Source organism: Neltuma alba, unplaced genomic scaffold, assembly GCF_004799145.2.
Source record: "Neltuma alba isolate B1F8T4 unplaced genomic scaffold, ASM479914v2 tig00002209_pilon, whole genome shotgun sequence".
Classification (NCBI taxonomy): domain Eukaryota; kingdom Viridiplantae; phylum Streptophyta; class Magnoliopsida; order Fabales; family Fabaceae; genus Neltuma; species Neltuma alba.
In genome coordinates, this window is record NW_021632781.1 from 1 (window position 1) to 20972 (window position 20972).

The 20972-nt window shown below is 39.1% G+C and overlaps 3 protein-coding genes across 3 annotated transcripts; 2 read left to right on the forward strand and 1 right to left on the reverse strand.

Annotated features, from left to right (window-relative positions):
- Window positions 1-83: 83 nt before the first annotated feature.
- On the forward strand, window positions 84-602 carry LOC114720154 (WUSCHEL-related homeobox 10-like). The gene has a single exon (XM_028905779.1). It carries the CDS (start codon window positions 84-86, stop codon window positions 600-602), a length of 519 nt encoding a protein of 172 aa, XP_028761612.1.
- Window positions 603-5872: 5270 nt separating this feature from the next.
- On the reverse strand, window positions 5873-7948 carry LOC114720128 (transcription factor MYB54-like). The gene is made up of 3 exons (XM_028905745.1): window positions 7081-7948; window positions 6540-6950; window positions 5873-6461 (listed from the first exon to the last, which is right to left on the reverse strand). The coding sequence occupies exons 1-3, from the start codon at window positions 7517-7519 to the stop codon at window positions 6193-6195; spliced, it is 1119 nt and encodes a 372-aa protein (XP_028761578.1). The 5' UTR covers window positions 7520-7948; the 3' UTR covers window positions 5873-6192.
- An 8343-nt stretch (window positions 7949-16291) lies between these two features.
- LOC114720107 (zinc finger protein VAR3, chloroplastic) lies at window positions 16292-20171 on the forward strand. The gene is made up of 5 exons (XM_028905723.1): window positions 16292-16804; window positions 16949-17066; window positions 17706-17986; window positions 18133-18231; window positions 18344-20171. The coding sequence occupies exons 1-5, from the start codon at window positions 16377-16379 to the stop codon at window positions 19971-19973; spliced, it is 2556 nt and encodes an 851-aa protein (XP_028761556.1). The 5' UTR covers window positions 16292-16376; the 3' UTR covers window positions 19974-20171.
- The last annotated feature ends 801 nt before the right edge of the window (window positions 20172-20972 follow it).

Consider the following 20972-nt stretch of genomic DNA (forward strand, 5'->3'; position numbering starts at 1 on the left):
AGTAGATATTATATTATATAATGTGTGCCTAGGTTTCAGATGAAGAACACATAGAACTTAAGGCTTGTACAACATTGGAATTAATGGAGGATCAGGGTTCGGAGAGAAGTGAGAGGGTGACAGTGAGGTCAAGGTGGACTCCCAAGCCGGAGCAAATCCTAATTCTGGAGTCCATCTTCAACAGTGGGACCGTCAATCCCTCCAAGGACGAGACCGTCCGAATCAGAAAGCTTCTCGAGAAATTCGGCACCGTCGCCGACGCCAACGTCTTCTACTGGTTCCAGAACCGCCGCTCCAGATCCCGCCGCCGCCAGCGCCAGCTGCAGCAGCTCGCCGCCGAAGCCGTTCATCCCCAGGCGAATGATCACCAGCTTCAGCCTCATGGCGGTGCAAGTGCATGTCCGCCTCCTTATGATCACCATCATCAGAGTAACCCTGCCTCTGATTCTGCAGCCATGGCGGATTATAATGGCGGCTGCTCCTCCTCTTATCTCGCTTCCCAGGAACCTATGGATCATCATGCTTTCTTTCTCTCCGCCGATCATAATATGGGTTTCCCCGAAATCGATCACACTACTTCTGATTTGCTTCCTTTCTGGTAATTAATTGCATGTGCATTGTCAGATCTTTCCACTCTTGTCCTTATCGTTAAAATTACAGCTCGTAATATGGTAAAATATTAGCCAAATGACTATATCCAAGTGTACAAAGTTCTTGTCTTTGACGGGTGATTGCTTAGGTTGAAGGATGCAGGAGAATAAAGCGGCGACTTTGTGATGATTTGACATGAAAGCTGATCAGGTGTACTTTCCCGGAATAACATGAAGCAACTTTCCCATTTCAGTTTCGCTGCCGCTGTGCTTTTGGGTTTCATAGAAACTAGTTCCTCTTTTCTCGTCTTTAGTTAGGCTGTCCCCAATTCCCCCTTTTCGGAAAATTTCATGCTGCTTCGTGTATACTTCTTCTCTCATAGTCACATGTACATTTTTTTTTGGGTCAAACAGTCGTATACGCAAGTTGACCAAGTTAAAGGAATAAGAAAAGTTTCCCTGACTACTTTGTCACAGGCCTACGTCTGGCCAAGTATATTCGCAGGACAGAACTCATCAGATCACCCTTGTTTTGTTTGATTTTATATATATAGTTGACATACTAGTTAATTTGAATTTCATATGTTTCAGGGAGCATGACGGTTGTTTATCAATGGGGTTGCCACAGAGATTCAGAGGGGACCTCTAAACATGAAAACTATGTTTGGTGAAGAGGTGATGTTAGTTCATTCTTCTGGAGTTCCACTTCCTACCAACGAGTTTGGCTTCTTAATGCCGGATTTGCAGACGGACGGTGAAAGCTACTTTCTGGTAATTATATTGTGGCCATTGTTATTATTCATTGACAAAATATCTGATCAATCCCCATTCAAATCTCACTCTCCAACCATTCCAATGTAACGATGCGTATAAAAATAATTTTTTGTGAAGTACTACTATTTTATGAGTAAACGCATTTATTGTGCTATTTATGACTTACGAACAGTGAATTTGATAGGATTTAAAATTTTATGTTGAAAATACTGATTATTAATTTGAATTATGAAAATTAATTAAATAAACATTTTATATATATTAAAGTTATTCATAAGAAGACAGGGAAAGGGAAAACGTTGAGAAATATTAATTAAATGAGAGGATTCAGTGCATATTCTGGTTTAATTTGATTTCGAAAACAGATGTGTGAAAACCCAGCTATTAATTGGATCCATCTTAGGGTAGAAATTAAACGATTCCAAAAAGTGTTGATATATATTGGAAAACTAAAGATTTAAAGATTGTTGAATTGGGATTTCAGGTCTCAAAGGCAGCGTAGGAAGGAAAATGAACCGAAGCAGCTACCAGTAGAAGGAAGGCCACCTCACTCTAGATATCTTCAATTTCTCCAATTTCCTGTCCGATGCTCCCTTGATATTCTTCATATATATATATATAATATATATATATCCTTAATATTCTATCATGCGTGTGACCTAAATATAATAGAGCCCCTCATCCATATATGTATGTATTTATAACCTCTATGGAACTCCTCATATATATCTCCCTATCTCTGAATTCCCACCAGCAATCTTATATATATTAAGTGTGTTTCTTAATTAACCTGTCCATGTTGTTTATTTACTTTTGTGTTTTTCTTAATTAATTCCATGCGTTATGAAGTAAGACATGAATTTTTGCTGTTATTCTTATGAAATTTGCGGGATAATATATATAGTTCATTTAAAATGCACAGACAAAACAAATTATTAAAGCTAGAGTGAGCTGATGATAAAAGATGGCAGAAAAAGATGAAAAGGAGGTGGTGGAATGAGAATTACGTTAAAGGACGTTGATAAATTATTAATAAAATATAGAAGAACGTACATCTGGTTGGAAACATATCTAACTCTGTTTGGCTTATGTTGTCTACCTTTTTGTCATATAAATTCTATTTGTGAAAGTAAAGTAAGGAAGGCTGACATTTTTGAACCAACATACGGCTACTTGCCTCTCTTTTAAAAAGCCGACCTTCACTGAATCTTCGTGTCTCCAAATTTTTATTCTCATTAGTCATTACTGTTTCACGTGGATGATTGATTAACCTTATCAATGATTATTAGCCGTGTATCAGCTAATTCATTTAATAATTCTTATATGTAATTGAAATTTTTGCCATAAGGTTAATTATTTGTACAAGCCCACAGAATTAATTTGCAAACAATTTTACCTTGATTACTTAAATAATCTCTGGGTCAGAAGAGTTATTTACAAAGTGAAACTCTCGATAACTGTCAATGAATTCCAAGCCCCCGCCAGCAAGGTTAGTCACATTTCCTTAAGGTGATGTAGATATATCGAATAGTACTCTACCACCCTCATCCTCTGTCAAATGATTTTTACTGTGAGATGTTATAAATATATATATATATATATATATATATCAAATTCGTTTGTTTATTAGTTCAACATGTAACAAGTTATTTTTAATATTTATCCGAAACGGTAACGTAGAATTCTAAAAACCGGTGGATGTGATACTCGTTATTCAACTCCGTTTAAATATAAATATTATTTAGTATTTGCTTAGCAGACTAATTACTTGAGCCCTTTAAACTTTAATATTTAAAATTGCCAGTCTTTTTGTTCTTATTTATGCAAACTTTGTATGAACCTTAAATAAGGTATCTAACAACTAACATTTTCCAAAAGTGTGTTTACAATGATAATTTAATATAATTTTGCAGCGATAGAGCTGCAACAAAACAATTGCGAACCACATAGGGCCCATATATATATTTTTTAAAAAAGGGTTTTTTAAAAAGAAATTTTTTAAGAAAATAGATTTGATGTAATAAAGATAGTTAGTTGGCTTAAAGAGTCAGCTCATAATTATAAGTTTATGAGTTTAAATCTACTACTGATATGATGACCTTGTTATTGAGTGATTTGTAAGTGAGTCTGTGGAAGTATGTCTTGTTCTTGATAAGTCCTGGATCTAACTCACCTTTTTTTTTTTTAAATTGTAATTAAGAATACTGCGGGTTGCATTTTCCATTTCCCCATTCCCCCCGTCCAGACATCACGCGCACTGCCACTGACCAACCCCCCTCCCCAAACACATACATTTGTTCTGTTTTCCCCGGGGGGGGGGGGAAAAAAATGTCTGCGGTCTTTTCCCCCCCCCCCCCCTTGATAAGTGAAGATTAGTTGTTCTATATTTCCTTTGCTAATGATTTAGACTTTGGAAAGAGGAAAAAGTCAAATTTAATTTGTGTGTGTGTGTGAATTCAGCAGCTTCGATCCGGCCGTTTTAATGCTTCCAAAATGACGCTTTAATGAACATATAGCTGACCACTGATGACTACGTATGATCCATAAATTGCATAGTACGATAATACCACGAGTTTAGTTAATTAACATGTTAATCCAAGTTCCTGTAAGAGTGTGTGTGTTGGGGGGAGCATATACTGAAAGAGATGTAAGACAACATGTATAGCTAGGCTGGTCCCCCACGTCCTCAACTACTCTAGCCAATCCTACATGAGATGAGACGGATGTTTGTGGTAACACACTCCCAAATGTTTTAGATTCCTCCTTTTGGAGTTCATCGACATATATAAGTAATGTGGCGTCTGCTCCCAGCTTACCATATTAGGAGTTGTATTGAGGGAGGAAGGGCACACTTTTTTAGAAGGAGCACGTGAGATTGAGATTCATTGATTAGTGGCTGCCATCCCCATCCTCCTTCCTTCCTTCCTTCCTTCCTCTTCTTAATTATTTTATTCCTCCCTTCCCAGTTTGGACTCCAATCTCCCTTTATATCCTCCTCCTCCTTTCTCTTACTCTTTCTCCTTCTCTAAAGCTTATGATTAATCTCTTACTTCAACGTTTAGAATCACACAATCTTCGTAGCAGCAGAAATTGAATCGCACCTGTTTTCTGAGTTCCAGGCTGCTCCCAGCTGGAAATATCGTGACTGTGCGTGTACGTAACTGCTGTGAATTAAACTCCTGTGAACTCCATGGATTCTCGAAACACACCCCCCCAAAAAAAAAGAACAAATAAAGAATCTGATGGACTTTCGTTTTCGATTTCAAATTCAAATAACACTCCTCTCTATTTGAGCGCATCATCCATTTAACTATTTTCACGGGCATAGTAAGAATCAACTTACACTAACAATCAAGTGTTCAAGGAATGAATATCAATTTTTGAAATAATTAACACATTAAACATGCATAGTTTTTTGTTTCTGGTACGCACAAGTATCCTCTTATTGAAAATAATGCTATTTGAGATACCATCAAACACTAAATGTACACCCTTTTCAATGAGGATTCACATGCGTGGTTATATCATAAGAAAGAGAGAACTTTCAGGGAGACAGAAGGAACGGTGGGTTGGAGAATGATGGAAATAGAAGCCCAATAGTATGGGAAGAGTCTGAGCTCTGAACAAAATGTAAAAATGTCAAGCCTAAGAGACAGCATTCTATTTGGAACCCAAAGTTCAACTATCCTGATTTAATTTCAGCAGATCTAATATTTTTAACATGCATGAAATCTAAAATAAAAATAATCCTCTTAATAACACGCCCTTGACACGTCATACCATTTACAACGAAGGTGGCCTCAATTGGCGTCTCATGGTCATCACCTTTCCAAGCACAGCCGAGCTCGCCAAAAAAAAAATAAAGTCCTCAAATTGTGACTCCCACTCCTACGTTGCCCCACAAGCGTCATCCCATATGTTGTTAGTTCCCATTCATCATCTTGTTTGACAACATTGTCTGTAACTTCCCGTGCAGGCAGCATAGTTGCGAATGCCTTCTACAACTAGGTTACTATGCTCCTCACGCATTTTTTTTTTATAACATCTTGTTGTTGAAATCTAATTTGGATGATTTGAATCTAAAGTTTTTAATTTATCATATAATTTAAAGCGCCACATCCTCCAAAATAACATCAACATTTGGCCTGTTCTGACAGCTCGTTTCATCTGAATAAAAAATGTAATGCAACACACAACAATTGCAACGAAAAGGATCCGATTGGTTAAGCATATAAAATATTGAGGTGGAGTTATACAGTATAAATTGTCACGGGCGGTACATGTAAAAGAACAGGGTCAAACATCCAATACCAAACGTTTACCCAGTTGAAAAAGTGCCAAACCCCAATAACACATGTTTCCAGGTAAACAACCAATTATAATGACTCCACTACTTTCATTCATTCCACCCCTCCCCGTCTAATCCAATTCAACCTACCTCGGCTTTACTTCCACAATAAAGCGCCAAAGTCCACAACATCACCCAATAACGAACCCCACCATCCTCCTTTCTCCCTCTTGTTTCTGCCCCCGTCCAAATCCAAGGCATGTCTTCTTATTATATTTTTCAAACTCATAACTCTTAGACCTACCCTCTGTTTTTTCCTTTCTTTCCCCACTTCCCCTGTCATGAGTTCGCCTTTTACTTTTAGGTGCCTTTTGCCCTTTTGTGAAACTAACTGTACAAAATGGAGTGCCTCTAGGACCTACTTCTGCTACATCCCCATTTTTTCTGCAACTCCTACTGTATTACGGACCCTAATGGTGCTCCTGACTGAACAGTGACCCCCCAACCCACACTCTCGATTTAGGCCTTTTCTTTCAATCATCATACAGCTCCTACCCCGAGGAAATCAATGAATGGCATGTTCATGTTATCGCCCCCGTTCTCACTTTCCCCACAAATTGAGAGGCTCGTCCTGTTGGTGGCCACTGACTCAGATACTGAGATTTCTGAGTTTGAGTCTGAATTTGATTGGTCCACTACTCCCATCAGCTTCCCCATTTGTGCTCTTCCCTCATTACATCCGTTCCTACCGACAAACATCCTGTCGAATCCCACGTCCCCAGTTCTCGACTTCATCTCATTGGATAGACCTGCAAAAATCCCCCCGTTTTAACATAAACGATAATGAGATACGTAATGAAAAACGAAAGACGAGTCGAGAAGCGTACCCATCAGCGATCCGTGGCCCTGGGGGCTCGGGTTTGGGAACAATGTGGCACTGAGGGAGAGATCAGTGGAGGATGAGGCAGATTCATCGATGAGGTTGCTGGAGTTGGTGGATTCGCTCACTGCCTTATTTGAGAGGGTCAAATTTAAAGCCTTTGGGCGGATGATTTCCGAACAAGACCTCCTCCTCCTACAGCCAATTGATTGCTCTCTGTGCTTCCTGGCCATTATCACGTGCCAGTGGTTCTTCACCGCATTATCTGTCCTCCCAGGAAACAGTTTGGCAATCATAGCCCATTTGTTCCCGTACATTCTATGAGCAGACAACAACCTCGCCTCTTCTTCCTCAGAGAACGCCCTCCTGTTAATTCTGGGATCGAGCTGATTGAACCACCTCAGTCTGCAACTTTTACCTGCGATGACAATACATCGAGAGAAACCAAAAGCAAGGGGGTTCAGTTCCTTCAAAACGGTCAAATTCTAAAATCAGTAAAGTAATAGCTTGACGACTTCCGGAAACATTACAACAGGGCTGTGGATTACCTGATCTTCCTTCGAGATGGTCGGCGATCAAGTTCCAATTTTGAGGACCGTACTGAACTACGAGCTCTTTAAGCCTGGCATCTTCAGCTGGCCTCCAGTGGCCTCTAGCGCAGAGCTTTGTGTGTCCATTCCTGGAGCCAGAAGAGCTCTTGGCTTCAATGTCCTCCTCGCCAAGTTTGAAAGGCAAGCCCTTGTTCTGGGCCTCTGAAGGTCCATCAGCTTCACCGTTGCCTCTCATTGTTCCCCTCTTCACCTGGGGCGGAAATGAGGGGCTCAGGACCTGAAAGCCAATCTCGCCGCCAGTCCGGCCAAAAGTGTTTGACAGTGAAAGTTGAGGAGCTCGAACGATAAGAGGGGAGGCGTAAGAGGGAGCTGGTGGCAAAAGACTGACGTCCCCACTAAAACCGTCACCCCCATTGTTGAACTTTTGCGAACTCATGGAAACAGAAGTCCAAGAAACACAGAACAAGAGACAAAAACGCTAGGAAACCGAGAGGACTGACGTTTAAAACCCCCAAATAGGTTCCTCCTGATACGAGATGGACTAAAAGACAAACTGATGTGATCTTTAGTCAGATGTAAGGAGGATCCGAATCAAAAAGGTACAGGATACAATCGCGTTGCAAATTCCCTCCCTCCTTCAGCCATGAGCTGTGAAGGAGTACCGCAGAAGACTGTGGGGGAGAGAGAGACGGGCAATGGTTTGGCGGTGGAGTTGAGAGAGAACGGGAAGGAAGAAGAGTGTTTCAAATATGAGGGATGGTCGAATGGAATAGCGAATAAAATGGGAGATTTCGCAGTGGGAACTAGAGAGAGAAGGAGGAGAGCAATAACAAAAAGGCAGAAACAGGGAGCCCACACAAGATTCTGTTCAGGGTTCACTCCGATTTCCTCTTTCTCGCTGCGGAAAAAGCAAGAGAAACAAAGGAAAGGGGAGGGTCCTTATAGCCGGGGAGACGGATCTGAGTGTCTCCGTGAGAAAATATAATAAAAGAAGTAATTTGAAGTGGAGCAGAGTCTGTGATATGTGGATTACATGCAACCCGAGAAGCGCTCGTGTGGGTGGGTTGGCTGGATGCCAGGTATTTCTTATTTGGTTTCAATTAGTATTTTTTACTAAAGTAAGTATTTTTTTAAAAAAATTCATTTCAAACTACGCGAAACCATTTTTAAAGAGCATTTTTTAACGAAAAAACTCCCCCTACAGGCCTGAATCATCTGTCTTTGTCTGCCTATGTACCCCTTTTCTTATTAACGGCGTGTTTAGCAACTCAGAAAGTATTTTTAAAAAAATATTTTTTTATAAATCAAGAAATTTTTTTTCACATATTTAAAAATATGTTTAAAATTATAATTTTATTTCTACTTAAATACCCTCTAAATAAAAGAACGAAACGGTAAGTATAAAACATCTTGGCTTGCTTCCACAAGCATCATCATTCCCTTAGCTTGTAGTTGGTTTGAAATGGTTTATTAAGAGCTTTCCAGTAATAATTTATAAAATATAAAATAAATGTGTGAGGAGTTTTGTTTCAACTTACATAAAACATATTCATAAGTAATATTATCTTCGGTCCTAATTATAAGAGTCAATTGATTAATTTGAGGAGATTAAGGAAGTAAGTTAAGTTAGTTATTTGTTCGAAATATGTGTTGTCTTTCCTAAAATGTTCTTACTAATCAAGTGTATTAACTAGAACTATCATTATTAAAAGGGTTACTTTGAAAAAAATGTATAAATATAAGAGATAAAGTAGATTGGGATCTTACATTTAAAACCAAAATAAAAATCAAATAAGATTTTATATTAAGAATCGAAAATAGTATTAAACAAGTATTTGATATTTTGGCTTTTTTACCCATTGTCACATGTCCGCCATGGGAGCCTCATTTTCTGTTTCAAATAAAAGGGGTGTTTGGATTATTAAAAAGGTGATTTTAAAAAGTATTTTATTATAAATTGAGATAAATTTTTTTATTTTTTTATTTTATATACCTTAAAGATATTTTTAAAATCATGATTTTGTTTGCACTGTAAAAAAAATTATCGATATAAACAGTGATCTTACAGTTTGGGTTCAATTCATTTTCTTTCAATGTCCAGCTTGCAATGACCCAAAATTAATAATGGGAATAAACGCATGTGAGTACTGTGTATCGTATTGGAGCCTCTCTAAAAGGGGAAAAACAGAGCAACAGACATTGGGAAGCAGGATTTTGAACCCGGTTTTAAAGTTGCCTTGCAGACTTGCACGGGTGTAACCAATCAAAAAGACGATGGTTTTCTGTTTTTTTTTTATAACAAAAAGCAGGCTCATGCTTCCATTTGGGAATGATAAAAGGAAGTAAACAGTGAAAATAAGTACATTTAATATCCCCCCCCAAATTATGTATTCTCATCTTACGAGGCCAATCAGCGATTCAGCTGCGTGGGCACCCCGTGACATTCCCGGTGTACGCACAGTAATATCTCCGATTCTAATTATAAGAATCAATTGATTAATTTGAGGAGATTTAAAAAAAGTTAGTTATTGTCATAAATAGATATTTTATTTCCTAAAATATTCTTATTAATCAAGTATATTAGCTAGAACTACTATTGTTAGAAGGACTGTCTTTGAAAAAATACATAAATATTAGAGACAAAATGGATTGAGATCTTATATTTAGAATCAAAATAAAAATCAAACGAGATCCTATATTAAGGACCGGAGGTAATATATTATTATCTCCGGTCCTAATTATAAGAGCCATCTGACTAATTTGAATAAATTAAGAAAAGAAGTCAAGTTAGTTTACAAATACGTGTTGTCTTTCTTAAAATATCCTTACTAATCAAGTATGTTGGTTAAAACTATAATTATTAGAAGAACTATCTTGAAAAAAATTGAGTAAATATGAGAGACAAAATGAATTGAGATCTTATATTTAGGACCAACATAAAAGTTAAACGAAATTTTATATTAAGGACCGGAGATAGTAATAGCATCCTTGTCTTGTCTCAATAAAATTAACTTTTAAGGGTACAGTAATAGTACTAGTTAATATGAACAAGAAGAAATGTTTGCTTTCTAATTTTATTTTTCATTAAAATTAAAAATTATGTGCAATATAATGTTATGTGCTTTTTTTAATTTAATAATGAAAAGTATGTCAGCAATTTATGATAATCAAGAGGAGGCAAGATTTAAAAAACAAGAAGCGGGAGCAAAGGAGGAATGGGGAGGGGACCAGTCCCAGGCAGGAAGTGGGGTGCGGGGAGAGGCAGGGAAAAATAAAAAATGAGCAAGAGAAGCATGTGTCTGCGATGTGATCCGTACGGACGTAGACGAGTTGGGATAAACTTAGAAGGAAAGTAATATGAGGTTGGGTTTGACTGTAAAAAGAGGAAGTGTCTGAAGAAGGGGTAAATGCGGCAGGGTCGTTAAGGGGGTTTGGAGGATTGCGTAGGAAGGGAAGGGCACACGCTTTCCCCGTTTCTGGCTTTCCGTTAGACTACCCCATGTCCCATGTGTGCCCTCTCCTCCCTCTCCTCCCCCCCCCTCCGAATGCAGGACACATATCGATCAAATACTCGTAGCATATATATATGTACGGCACCACTGATATTAATCAGGCGTCGCATCGCTTGCTCTGAGTGATAAATAATTTGAATAGAAATCAAATTATGATTTTAAAAATAATTTTATGACACATAAAAATTTTATAATTAGAATAAGAATATGAAATAAATATGTAAAAAAATTTATTTTGATTTATACCAAAAATTCTGATAAAGCACTCATGCAAGCATTCAAACAAACATAGTTTTTGAGATTGTCGTATGGGGTGGGGCCGGGGGTGTGGGATGAAGGAGCACGTGAGGCGGGCAGGCGCATAATTACGGGGACAGTTACTACTTAGTACTGGTGTGTAATCATAGTAATTCATGGAGATGGGTGACGAGGAAAAGATCTGGTTCTGATTCGCGTCTCACATCGCACGGCGTGAGTAGCTTCTTAGAGAAGCAATTATCCAAAACTGGCTAACGCCACAGTGCCTGCACACGCCTCGCCTTCTCGCCCTTTACCTCATTCACTTCCTACTTCGTCCCGCCTTCCATTTTTTTTTTAAGTCAGAACAAATTTTTTTTTATATATTTATCTTGTATTTTATAAATTATTATTAAAAAATTATTTATAAATTATTTATAAGTTTTTCTAAACAGACACAAAATTGATGAGGCATGCTGACTCCTGAGGAACGGGGGAAATGGGTGGCGTGCTGGGGGGAAGGGGGGTTGTGCGTTTTGTTAGCAGAGGGAGTATGACGTGAGCAGCAGTTACACGTGCGGTTACATCATGGCCTCACACGCGTACGGCTATGCGCCTTTTCTTGTGAACTGCTTTCCGTTTCGCCACCGTACTCAAAACTCCGCCCCTCACGCCCGCTTGCCCTCAATTCCGACCCTACCCCCGTTCCAATTATCTATAATTCCTTATTTGCCACCCGTGGATTCTTAAAACTCATTTTAAATTCCTGAAATTAATTTTTTTTTAAATTTTATTATTTTTGGCCATGTTTTAAAATTGACAACTCTAGTTTTTCATGCTTGCAAGACGAGCCAAATGTACATATTTGACACTATCCAAGAGGAGAAAACCATCCATATACGTACTGATTTAACTCGTCTAATTCTTTTCCTATCAAATTGATATCCTAATTCAAATCTCATTACATTCTCCTCACCAGATAATTCTAGTTACATTAATAAATCTCAAGACGTTGTCCATAGATCGTCCCGGGCACCGAAAAATAAAAAAAAGCCAATAAATCGTCACAAATATATATATATATTTATATTATGTTATCTGGGTGGCCGTTTTGGCAAATTAACTAACCCATTCAATTAAAAGATGACCAAAGCGCACGTACAGGGCCCACCCATTCCCCCAGGCAAACAAATCATTTGTACTCAATTCAAACGCAACAGGGCATTGGCCTTTTATTTATAGGGCCACAACAACCTCACTGCACATGTACTATCTTTTTGTGAGTGTTGGTGACCACCCTTTTTTTTTTTTTTTAATACTTGCTTCAAATTTGTCACTCTCTGGTTAGAACAAGCACCGCATGAAGAGCAGCCTTTCTTGACATTAATTAAAGGACACTTTAGTATGGTGCCACCGTCTTTCTCTCGTTATTTGACCTCACCTGCGAACTCGTTTCTCAATTCTCCCCCACTTTGCCCTCAGACCAAAATTAATGTCCACTACTGTACCAAATACTGCGTAACTGCTCCTATTTATTTATTTTTCTAGTAAGGATCTCTCTCCTTGGTCCAAAAAAAAAAAAGAGAGTAAGGATCTCTCTCTCTCTCTCTCATGTTTTTGCCAACCATGCCTATATAAATATACACATACCTACGTGATTGGGACCCATATCCCCTACCCTGCACGTGAATTATTATTACAGATATCTCTCACGATCATTAATCTGCTCCATTAGTGCTTCAAATTGGCCTTCGTGTCATCTCTTAAACGACAATCTATGACTCTTTTTGCCTCCTTTTTTCGCCGAGACAACAATCATCATCATCCTCACAGGAACGGTGGAAATTATTTTCCATTGCGTGTGTGTATATATATATAACTAAAGTTAAATACAGAACGCTTCTCTTACATCCCAGGAGCAGGATAAGAATAGGTTTCAATCCTTAACAATTCATTCATGTGAATCTCGCATGCTCCATACGTGTTCCGCCTGGAACATCATTAACCTGGTCTCACCTAACCTGTCTTCCTCCTCCCATGAACACTGCAAATGAATTCAAGTTTTATTGACTGTGCCTGCTTTGCTCTCTTTATTTTTGGTTACCTCCTTCCCTCCATCTCTCTCATCCCTGTGAGTTCATTTTCATATCTTTGAAAACATATCATTACTTGCCGAAACGTAACTTTCAATTATCTCTGTGCACATGCCAATAATTAATTGTTACTGCACTCGACAAAGAAAAGGCATCACGTTTCAAAGTTGTGATTACTAATTCTAAGTTAGGTCCCTGGGCATTAATTTGTCTCTGTTTGTTTGTTTGCTGTTTGTGTACTTTTTTCACTGTGTATATATTTGTGGCTTTCGTTTTCCTTGTTCTTTGCTTTTTTCTTTTCTTTTTTTCCTTCCCCCCCTTAGCTCGTGCATGATAAACCGCTGTCATTATTGACTTTTGGTTTTAACACTAATTATTCCGCCATAATTAAGAGACTGAACCCAGCACAACAAAACAAAAACCAAAGTAAAGATCGTGGACTTGAGTCTTCTTAACTTTGCATTTTCCACCTCACGGTTTTAAGCAAATTATCCCAGTTTCAATCATTGTACTTTCCTGTTTCAACGCAAATTTTCTCTCCCACGAGAGGGCTGAAAAGAGCGCGAGAAAACAAAAGAGGAAGTTGAACTTAGAAGACTCCGAGTCATCAGTGACTTTGCATTTAGACCTACCTATAATGATGGGGGTAAATTAAATTTCGGAACTTTTCATCATGTTGCTTTAATAGAAGGAAACAAGATTTACTGGGTTTTCTCAAGTCTTGATCTGCAAGCAATACGACGAAGGAGATGTCCTCAGTACCATATAATGTTGGCGCTTAAAGGGCAGGCATGGTTAACAATATGGTCGCTTTTTTGCCCTTCAGGTCATCACTGAACTTCATTATCATACTGCACATCTTTTGGCAAGCAGATTTATATCACACTTGTCATATCGGCGGAATTAATTTGACTCTTCCGGTGAATGATCCAAGATTCATTATTACTGCTACCGCAGATATCAGATCTTCCAAAAGATGTCATGATCCATCCAGCAAACTCAATCTATACATATCTAGAACATATCAAGCAAAATGCTGACTTATTTGGAGTTTTTCCTTTCTTCTTTTCTAATTAACGATGATTAGTTAGCGTAATCTTAGCAATTATATATGCGAGTCATTTTTTTGTCTAGAACGATGAGTCCAAAACAACTGTAATAATCAAGGACTGATTCTTTGACTGTTGTTTTAGCACATGCTAAAACGGAAAAGCAATAGTCGGGAACATTGTTCAACTTCGATGAAACGTTTGAACTAGTTTTTTCTCCCTTGTCTATAAACATCTTTCGCTATTGCATTGGTTGTGTGTCGTGCCTAGGGACCAATTTCTATATGAGACATTGAGAGAACAAAAAATCACATATCTCTTTATATATATATATTTATATACGCCCCACTGGCACTGCCACCATCTCAAACTGTTATAACAAACAGCTGGTGTTTATTATTTGATTTATATATGTATATCCATACTCATGCTTCCATGTAATATAGAGTCATGAGCTATTATAATTTGTAAGGAACAAGGAACCGCATTAATGCACCATTATATTGCCCTCGCCATCTTGATGTGTATATGCTTGAAGTTTGTGTGTTCGATTTGGGTTTTTGACAGTGATTTTACATGTAAACTGTTCAAATCATATACTCCTTTTTTTGTTTTTTTCCTTGGGTCGCTTATATGTCTTTTTTTATTTTTTCAAAAATCAGATCCTCTTTTAGTCTTAAATATAAGATTTTTATCTTAGTCCTGAATGCAGGACCCTTTACCAGTTTTGGTCTTAGCTTTGTGGACGTTTCATTATTAGTCATTGCTGGTCCTAATAGTTTCTTTTTTTATTATAAAAATAAAATTTGGTAAATTTGAAAAATGCGTATCTTCTTTTTTTAAAAAAATAAAAAATTATTAAGATTGTTTTCTTGGCCCTTAGTCTTTCATACTTTTCATGATGGAAATTTTAAAACAATAATGGCAATAGCTATAACGAAGACAAATGGGGTTCTGGTTAAAAAAAAAAGAAGACAAATAGGGTGCCCACAAGAGGTTCAATGGGGCTAACTTTATATAGGTTATAAATGGGCCTCTATATTAGTGATCCACTAACAAATAATGCATGACAAGAATTGGGCAATGGATTTCAACGATTGGGAGATCCATCTGTTATAATTATAAACTGGGAATGCCACGTGCTGTTTTAAATATAAGAGCTAGTCACCCCTCGTCCATGGATTCAGCTGGTGAAGGGGTTGGACTCTCTCACCAAAAGGAGGGGGTTCGATCTTGGAGATTGCCACTTTGTTGTGGCTCCAGTCGCGGTGTTGAGGGAGGCATTTCTACAGCGTAGTGAAGCTGGGTGATTCTTACCTATTGGGCCAGAAAAAAAAGGGGCTTGCTTGTCATGCTCCTGTGCCCCATAGGGACAGGCCCCAGTAGATCAAGCGTTAGGTGCCCTGCCCTTGGATCGTGGGTGAACTCGACCCCTTTCCTAAATTTATGTACAAAAAAAAAAAGAGCTAGTCATTATTTTGATATTGAGATTACTGTTTTAAATCATTTAACGTGTTAGATCATAATATCATATAATTGACGTTTTTTTCTTAATAAAATGATCAAGTCAATTTATTTAGCTTATAAACAATAATTTTCCTTTTAAGCAATTCAATTTATTTGTTTGCTCAGCCTCTTGCCGCTTTCAAGCTCAGTCATTATTTTTGTGTGTGTTTGTTTTGTAAAGAGAAGTCAATATCCTTGGAAAAAAAACTTGAATTTCTTTTGAACAACTGAGGAAAAAATTATATGACAAAATTTCTATTGAAAAGTAAACGACGGTGGGAACCCAAGAGGCGGGTCCCGTGAGCATAAATGGCTGGTGACGCGTGGCACGGTAAAAAGTGGGAAAGCAATGACCGCGTGAGCTTCAAGTCCAAAGTGAGCCCTACGGCTATGTGCCGTATGCATTCCACTCACGTCCAACTGAAACTGAAAGGCGAAATCTGACGGAAGGTTAAAATGATTTGACGGAAGGTGGTAAAAAATCATGCGCGCTGGGTAACGCCTCCCCCCCCCCCCTCAATTGCTTATTTTGTATTTATTGCCCTGTGTAATCCTCTCGATTTCCGAGTGATGTATTGATCCGGTTAGCACTCGAAAACTATGAGGCAGCGCCGTTTCTAAAACGGAGCCCACTTTCTGAGAGCCCCCTTAAAGCTATTGTGAACAAGATTCCGTGGCCCAACATGGCGGCCCAAAATAATGCTTCATCGACATCTTTACCCGTTGAACTCATTAGTGCTTTAATTGTTTTTCTTTTGAAAAGCCTCTTTGTTTTTGACCGGCTCTATTTTTTAGTCAGCTTACAGGGTTTGTGCTTTATCCTCTCGTTTCATTTCATGGCCAGGGCTGCAGGAGGGTTTCTTTCGCATGCGATGGGCGTCCTGAGCACCTGAGAAATGGGCGGTGCCACGAGGTTCCTAGTGCTTCTTACCACTCCCTTCCCTCTCCTCCACCGCCGCAGCTCCTCCCTTCTCCGCCTCTCTCCTCACCGCAAGATCATACTCTCCTCTTTCCATCATCTTACTTGCTCCCCTTCCCACACTCTGCCACTTCCGTCTTCTCCTCTCAAAGCTTCTGACCAGCTTCACAATCAGGCTGCCTCCTCTGTTCGGAATGGCTACTTCGAAGACTATTCCCCAGGCCACTACCATTCCCACCCCTGGCCCGAGTGGTCCAAATTCATCGACCATATCTCTGCTTCTGGATATTTTGATAGCCCGCCGTGTGAGGGTGAATTTGCGGCGGCAGGGCAATTGCAAACCTCCTTTCTGCGTGAAGCCAGTGCTTGCTTGGCCTTTGCTCGGGACCGACAGAACATTTTGCGGTTGGTTTCCAATCCATTGCCCCTATTGTGCTTATTGAAATTCCACGAGAATTAAGCTTTGCCCCAATAATTTTCCTGTATAATATTAAATTGCTGATCAGTCTCTTCTCTTGACCCTTTTGTCCATGTGTATAATCGTTATAGGCTACTTTCGAGGAGAGACATAGAGGTGGTCATCGAACATGGCGCGCCATTTCTGTTCCAAGACGCTGAGGATTCTGTGAGAAAGATGAGATCTTTTATATCCAATAGTACAATCAGTGTAAGTGCCGAGTTTCCCTTTTATTTTCGGATGGAAGTTTGGTGTTCCTGGCCAAGCTACACACCAAGTCATGGGAGGTTCTACTGTATAACTTAATCCTCTATCATCCCGGCATCCATCTTAGAATTGTCCAGTCGTCGCGAAAGTCAATATTGTCTCTCACCCCCAACCTGCCTGGCCTTGTCGTTTATTCCTTCTATTTGCAGCAACAAAATAAATTAACTGCGTATTTTGCGAATTTATACTTTTATCAGCCTCCGTTTTCTTCTACCCTGTGCCGTGATTCACCAAAACTTCTCAATTTCTTCTCCCCATAATTCCCTGATGAATAATATTGTTTGTGCGGACAAGAAACATGGTAAGCCCTTAATAAAATATTGATTTAACCATATATGTGGAAGCAGACCTGCCACTTGTAAGCGGGATTTGTTTCCTCAATTCATCACAATTATATTTGGATGATAAGAAACACATTGGGAAAACCCTATGATTGGAAATTCTCTTTTCAGTGGAAAGATGAAAAGTTTACTAGTCTGCAGGAATGTATTTTCATGAGTATGGTGCACATATTCTCTCATGACTTTCATTTGGATCATGACAAATTTGTTTAACCTAATTGTGCTTCATGTGTTTTTATAGATCCTGGATTCTGATCAAGCTCATACGGTTGATTTGATGAAATTTTTGCTGAGTTATGCGAGTAACCCTTGGGTATTGTCACAAAGGGACAATCTCCATAATAGAGATCTTGTTGAATCATCAGTCCGCAATCTTTTTGCGGAACTTTTCAAGCTGATTTGTAATGCACCTGGATTGAACTCATATGGTGCACTGCAAAATCAAATGCCTGTTAGATCTGGACAGACAATGGCGCCTGCAAAAAAGATTGAAATGAAAAGGGGTGATTGGATTTGCCCGAGGTAAACTTTTCATTTTTTGATTCCCGATCAACCATGTCTTTATTGATTTTGTGCGACACACAGGCAGCCCGACAACTTGCTTTCAGCAAATATTATAAAATATTAACATACTGATGTTGGTGGACTCTTTCTCTAATATGTTGCAGGTGTAACTTCATGAATTTTGCGAGAAATATCAAATGTCTTGAGTGTGAGGAGGCGAGGCCAAAGAGGCAACTAACTGGAGGAGAGTGGGAGTGCCCTCAGTGAGTAGTTTACTGTTGAAATTTTTCTCCTGTCCGATGGTTTTATGCATCGTAACTCTGTATGCTAACTAATGGATTTTTTTTTTTTTGTGTGTGTGTGTGTGTGTTCAAGGTGTGATTTCTATAATTATGGGAGGAATGTGAATTGCATGAGGTGTGATTGCAAGCGGCCTGGACAAATACAGTTAGGTGCGATCAATACCTCATCAGGAGTGGAGTATGGAAATGAGAGTAGGACTGACACTTCAGACATTGATAGTAGGTTAGCTGCTAATGAAGAGAAAGCCCAACGCTGGTTTAGCAAGGTTTCTCAACTGGACAGTACTGCTGATATTAACAGTATGATGTCAGATGAAGATTTTCCTGAAATAATGCCACTAAGGAAAGGAGTAAATAGATTTGTTGTGAGCACGAGGAAAACACCTTTGGAGAGGAGGTTGGATAATAATACTCAATATAATAGAAACTTTAGTAACGATGGCACTCGTGAGGCTGACGATTTTCATACTGGCAAAGCAATCAAATCACCTGACACATCTGTTAGCCAGAGGCTGGATGAGATTCTTGGTCGTTCTTCTGGACATGATACAGATACAGACGGCCCACCTTCAATTTCTAGTTCTCCTCAGTACAGAAATTTGAAAAGCGGCAACCCTAGCAATGTTCCATTGTCCGCTGATACTTTTGCTCAAAAGTCGGAGGACTTAAAGACAGCAGAGAGTAGAATGGTGGTTCCAGTTACTGATGCTGGATCTGGTAACTTGGGGGAGAGTTTACAGCTTTCTAGTCCTTCAAACCGAATTGATAGTGAAAACAAAGAGAAAGAGCAGGCTGAGAAATCTGAGAGGTGGTTTAGAAAGGTTTCTGAGCTGCATAATGTTTCAGATTTGACAAGCGCCATATCTGATGAGGATTTTCCAGAGATAATGCCAACGCGGAAAGGAGAAAATCGATTTGTTGTAAGCAAGAAAAAAGATCGCTCTTTGACTTCCCCGGCATACAAGAGACAATTAGCAATGGAGCAAGCTAGTAATACCAACTATGTCCCGTTTGTCCCCTTTCCGCCAGACTACTTTGCCAAAAAAGACAAACAGGAGTCAGATGGAACAAGTTCAACTGGTAAATCCAACATTGAATCATCAACATCAGAGGTGGCTGGTGATGCTGGACATAGTATTGTAGGGGGAGACTTTGCCAAAGATATAACCAATGGTGGAGTATCTTCAGCTGGCCCTGGGCTGCAGAGTAGAGATTATGCCTTAGGCGGTGGAAATCAAGATTTAAGCGTGAGGAGCTGGAGTCCAAAGCCTTCAGGACGGGGCTCAAGTAACAATGACAAGGATTCTGAGGATAAGTACTTCAGGGACGAGAATAAAGATAATATGTCAAATTTGAGTGGGGGTTCATCGCCCACGTCTGAGAATCAAAATGTTAGGGCTCAATGGACAGGAAAAAGTTTGGAGGGGTCAGCGGTAAAGGAACCGGATCCTCTGGACATGTCAGAGGAGGCAAAGGCAGAGAGGTGGTTCCGTCGTGTTGCGCAGATCAAGGATATATCCGAGCTAAGTCAGATTCCTGATGAAGACTTCCCTTCGATAATGCCTATGCGCAAAGGGGTGAACAGATTTGTTGTGAGCAAGAGAAAAACACCATTGGAAAGGAGATTGACGTCTCAGCAGTACAGAAAAAATCTTCCAGTTGTGAGTTCGGATCCAATTAAAAAAGAAAACGAAGGTAGCTAATGCGAGACTGTAAACATTTTTCTTTCGAATGTCTCGTTAAATTTTACTTTGCAGGCGAATTTTGTTTGATTTGGGTTGCCATAAGAGAAAAATTACGTTCCAAAATCTTAATACTGTTGCGTGTAATTTTGTTAGATTGCTCTAAGGTCATGATTGGAAAGCCGTTTCTTCAAAGTTCAAAGAAAAGTTGATGCTAAACCATATTCAATTCATAATTTTTTGTTTTAAGCTTCACAGCTAGCGCGGTAGGAGGAGTTCACGTGACTGCGAGTAAGAATGAGAAATATGAACTACGTAACGAAATCCTGCCGGTTTTCCACGGAGTCAAGAGATAAGATTAGCATAGTGCTACTCTCATGTACGTTAACTTATAAGCAGGTTTACAAAGTTTAATTCACTGAGTCTAGCAAAGCAAATCATACTAAACCCCAAATTCATCACCTGTCTATTGTTCTTGGTGGTGACAGACTACGCCACAGTATGTGGATCCCAGGTTGTATCTTAGGAAAAGGACGAACAGCCGTGCACTGCAGCTCAGTACTGATGCATGCTGAGCTCAGCTTCCAGGTGGTCGGAGCAGTTCTCTTCTTGTGGCATCCTCGTAATAGACTTGCTCTTACTATGTGGTTCCTTTTTTTCTCAATTGCCAGTGTCTTTCTCCTGCTTGTGTTTCCTGGTTTCGAATTTAAAGTATGAATGTTCATCAGTCAGCATAATGACACCTACACTACATACACAAAAGTCAGAAAATGCAAGAAACATGCAGTGTTAACATGCAAGTACAATAGGTTAAGGTCAATAATACTTTAGTTAGTTAAACCCAATTGTCAACCCCCAGTTTTCAACGATCATAAAATAACACAGGCAGCAACAGATCTGATAGTGGATGCTCGAGCAAAGCCAATCTTAAAGGTTGTCAGTGAAGAGTCAATCGTGAAGGCAATGAGGAGCATTTTTTTTTTAATTACCGGCACAGGCATCTTTATATAATATTTGTAT

What these genes read in the sequence shown, in the direction of transcription:
- LOC114720107 (XM_028905723.1), top strand. Translation starts at nt 16,377, where the DNA reads ATGGGCGGTGCCACGAGGTTCCTAGTGCTTCTTACCACTCCCTTCCCT. An exon ending in GGTGATTGGATTTGCCCGAG is followed by an intron (nt 17,987 to 18,132) that starts GTAAACTTTTCA and finishes AATATGTTGCAG; the next exon opens with GTGTAACTTCATGAATTTTG. An exon ending in GGAGAGTGGGAGTGCCCTCA is followed by an intron (nt 18,232 to 18,343) that starts GTGAGTAGTTTA and finishes TGTGTGTTCAAG; the next exon opens with GTGTGATTTCTATAATTATG.
- LOC114720154 (XM_028905779.1), top strand. Translation starts at nt 84, where the DNA reads ATGGAGGATCAGGGTTCGGAGAGAAGTGAGAGGGTGACAGTGAGGTCA.
- LOC114720128 (XM_028905745.1), bottom strand. Translation starts at nt 7,519, where the DNA reads ATGAGTTCGCAAAAGTTCAACAATGGGGGTGACGGTTTTAGTGGGGAC. An exon ending in CCATCTCGAAGGAAGATCAG is followed by an intron (nt 6,951 to 7,080) that starts GTAATCCACAGC and finishes TTGTCATCGCAG; the next exon opens with GTAAAAGTTGCAGACTGAGG. An exon ending in GGGCCACGGATCGCTGATGG is followed by an intron (nt 6,462 to 6,539) that starts GTACGCTTCTCG and finishes GGATTTTTGCAG; the next exon opens with GTCTATCCAATGAGATGAAG.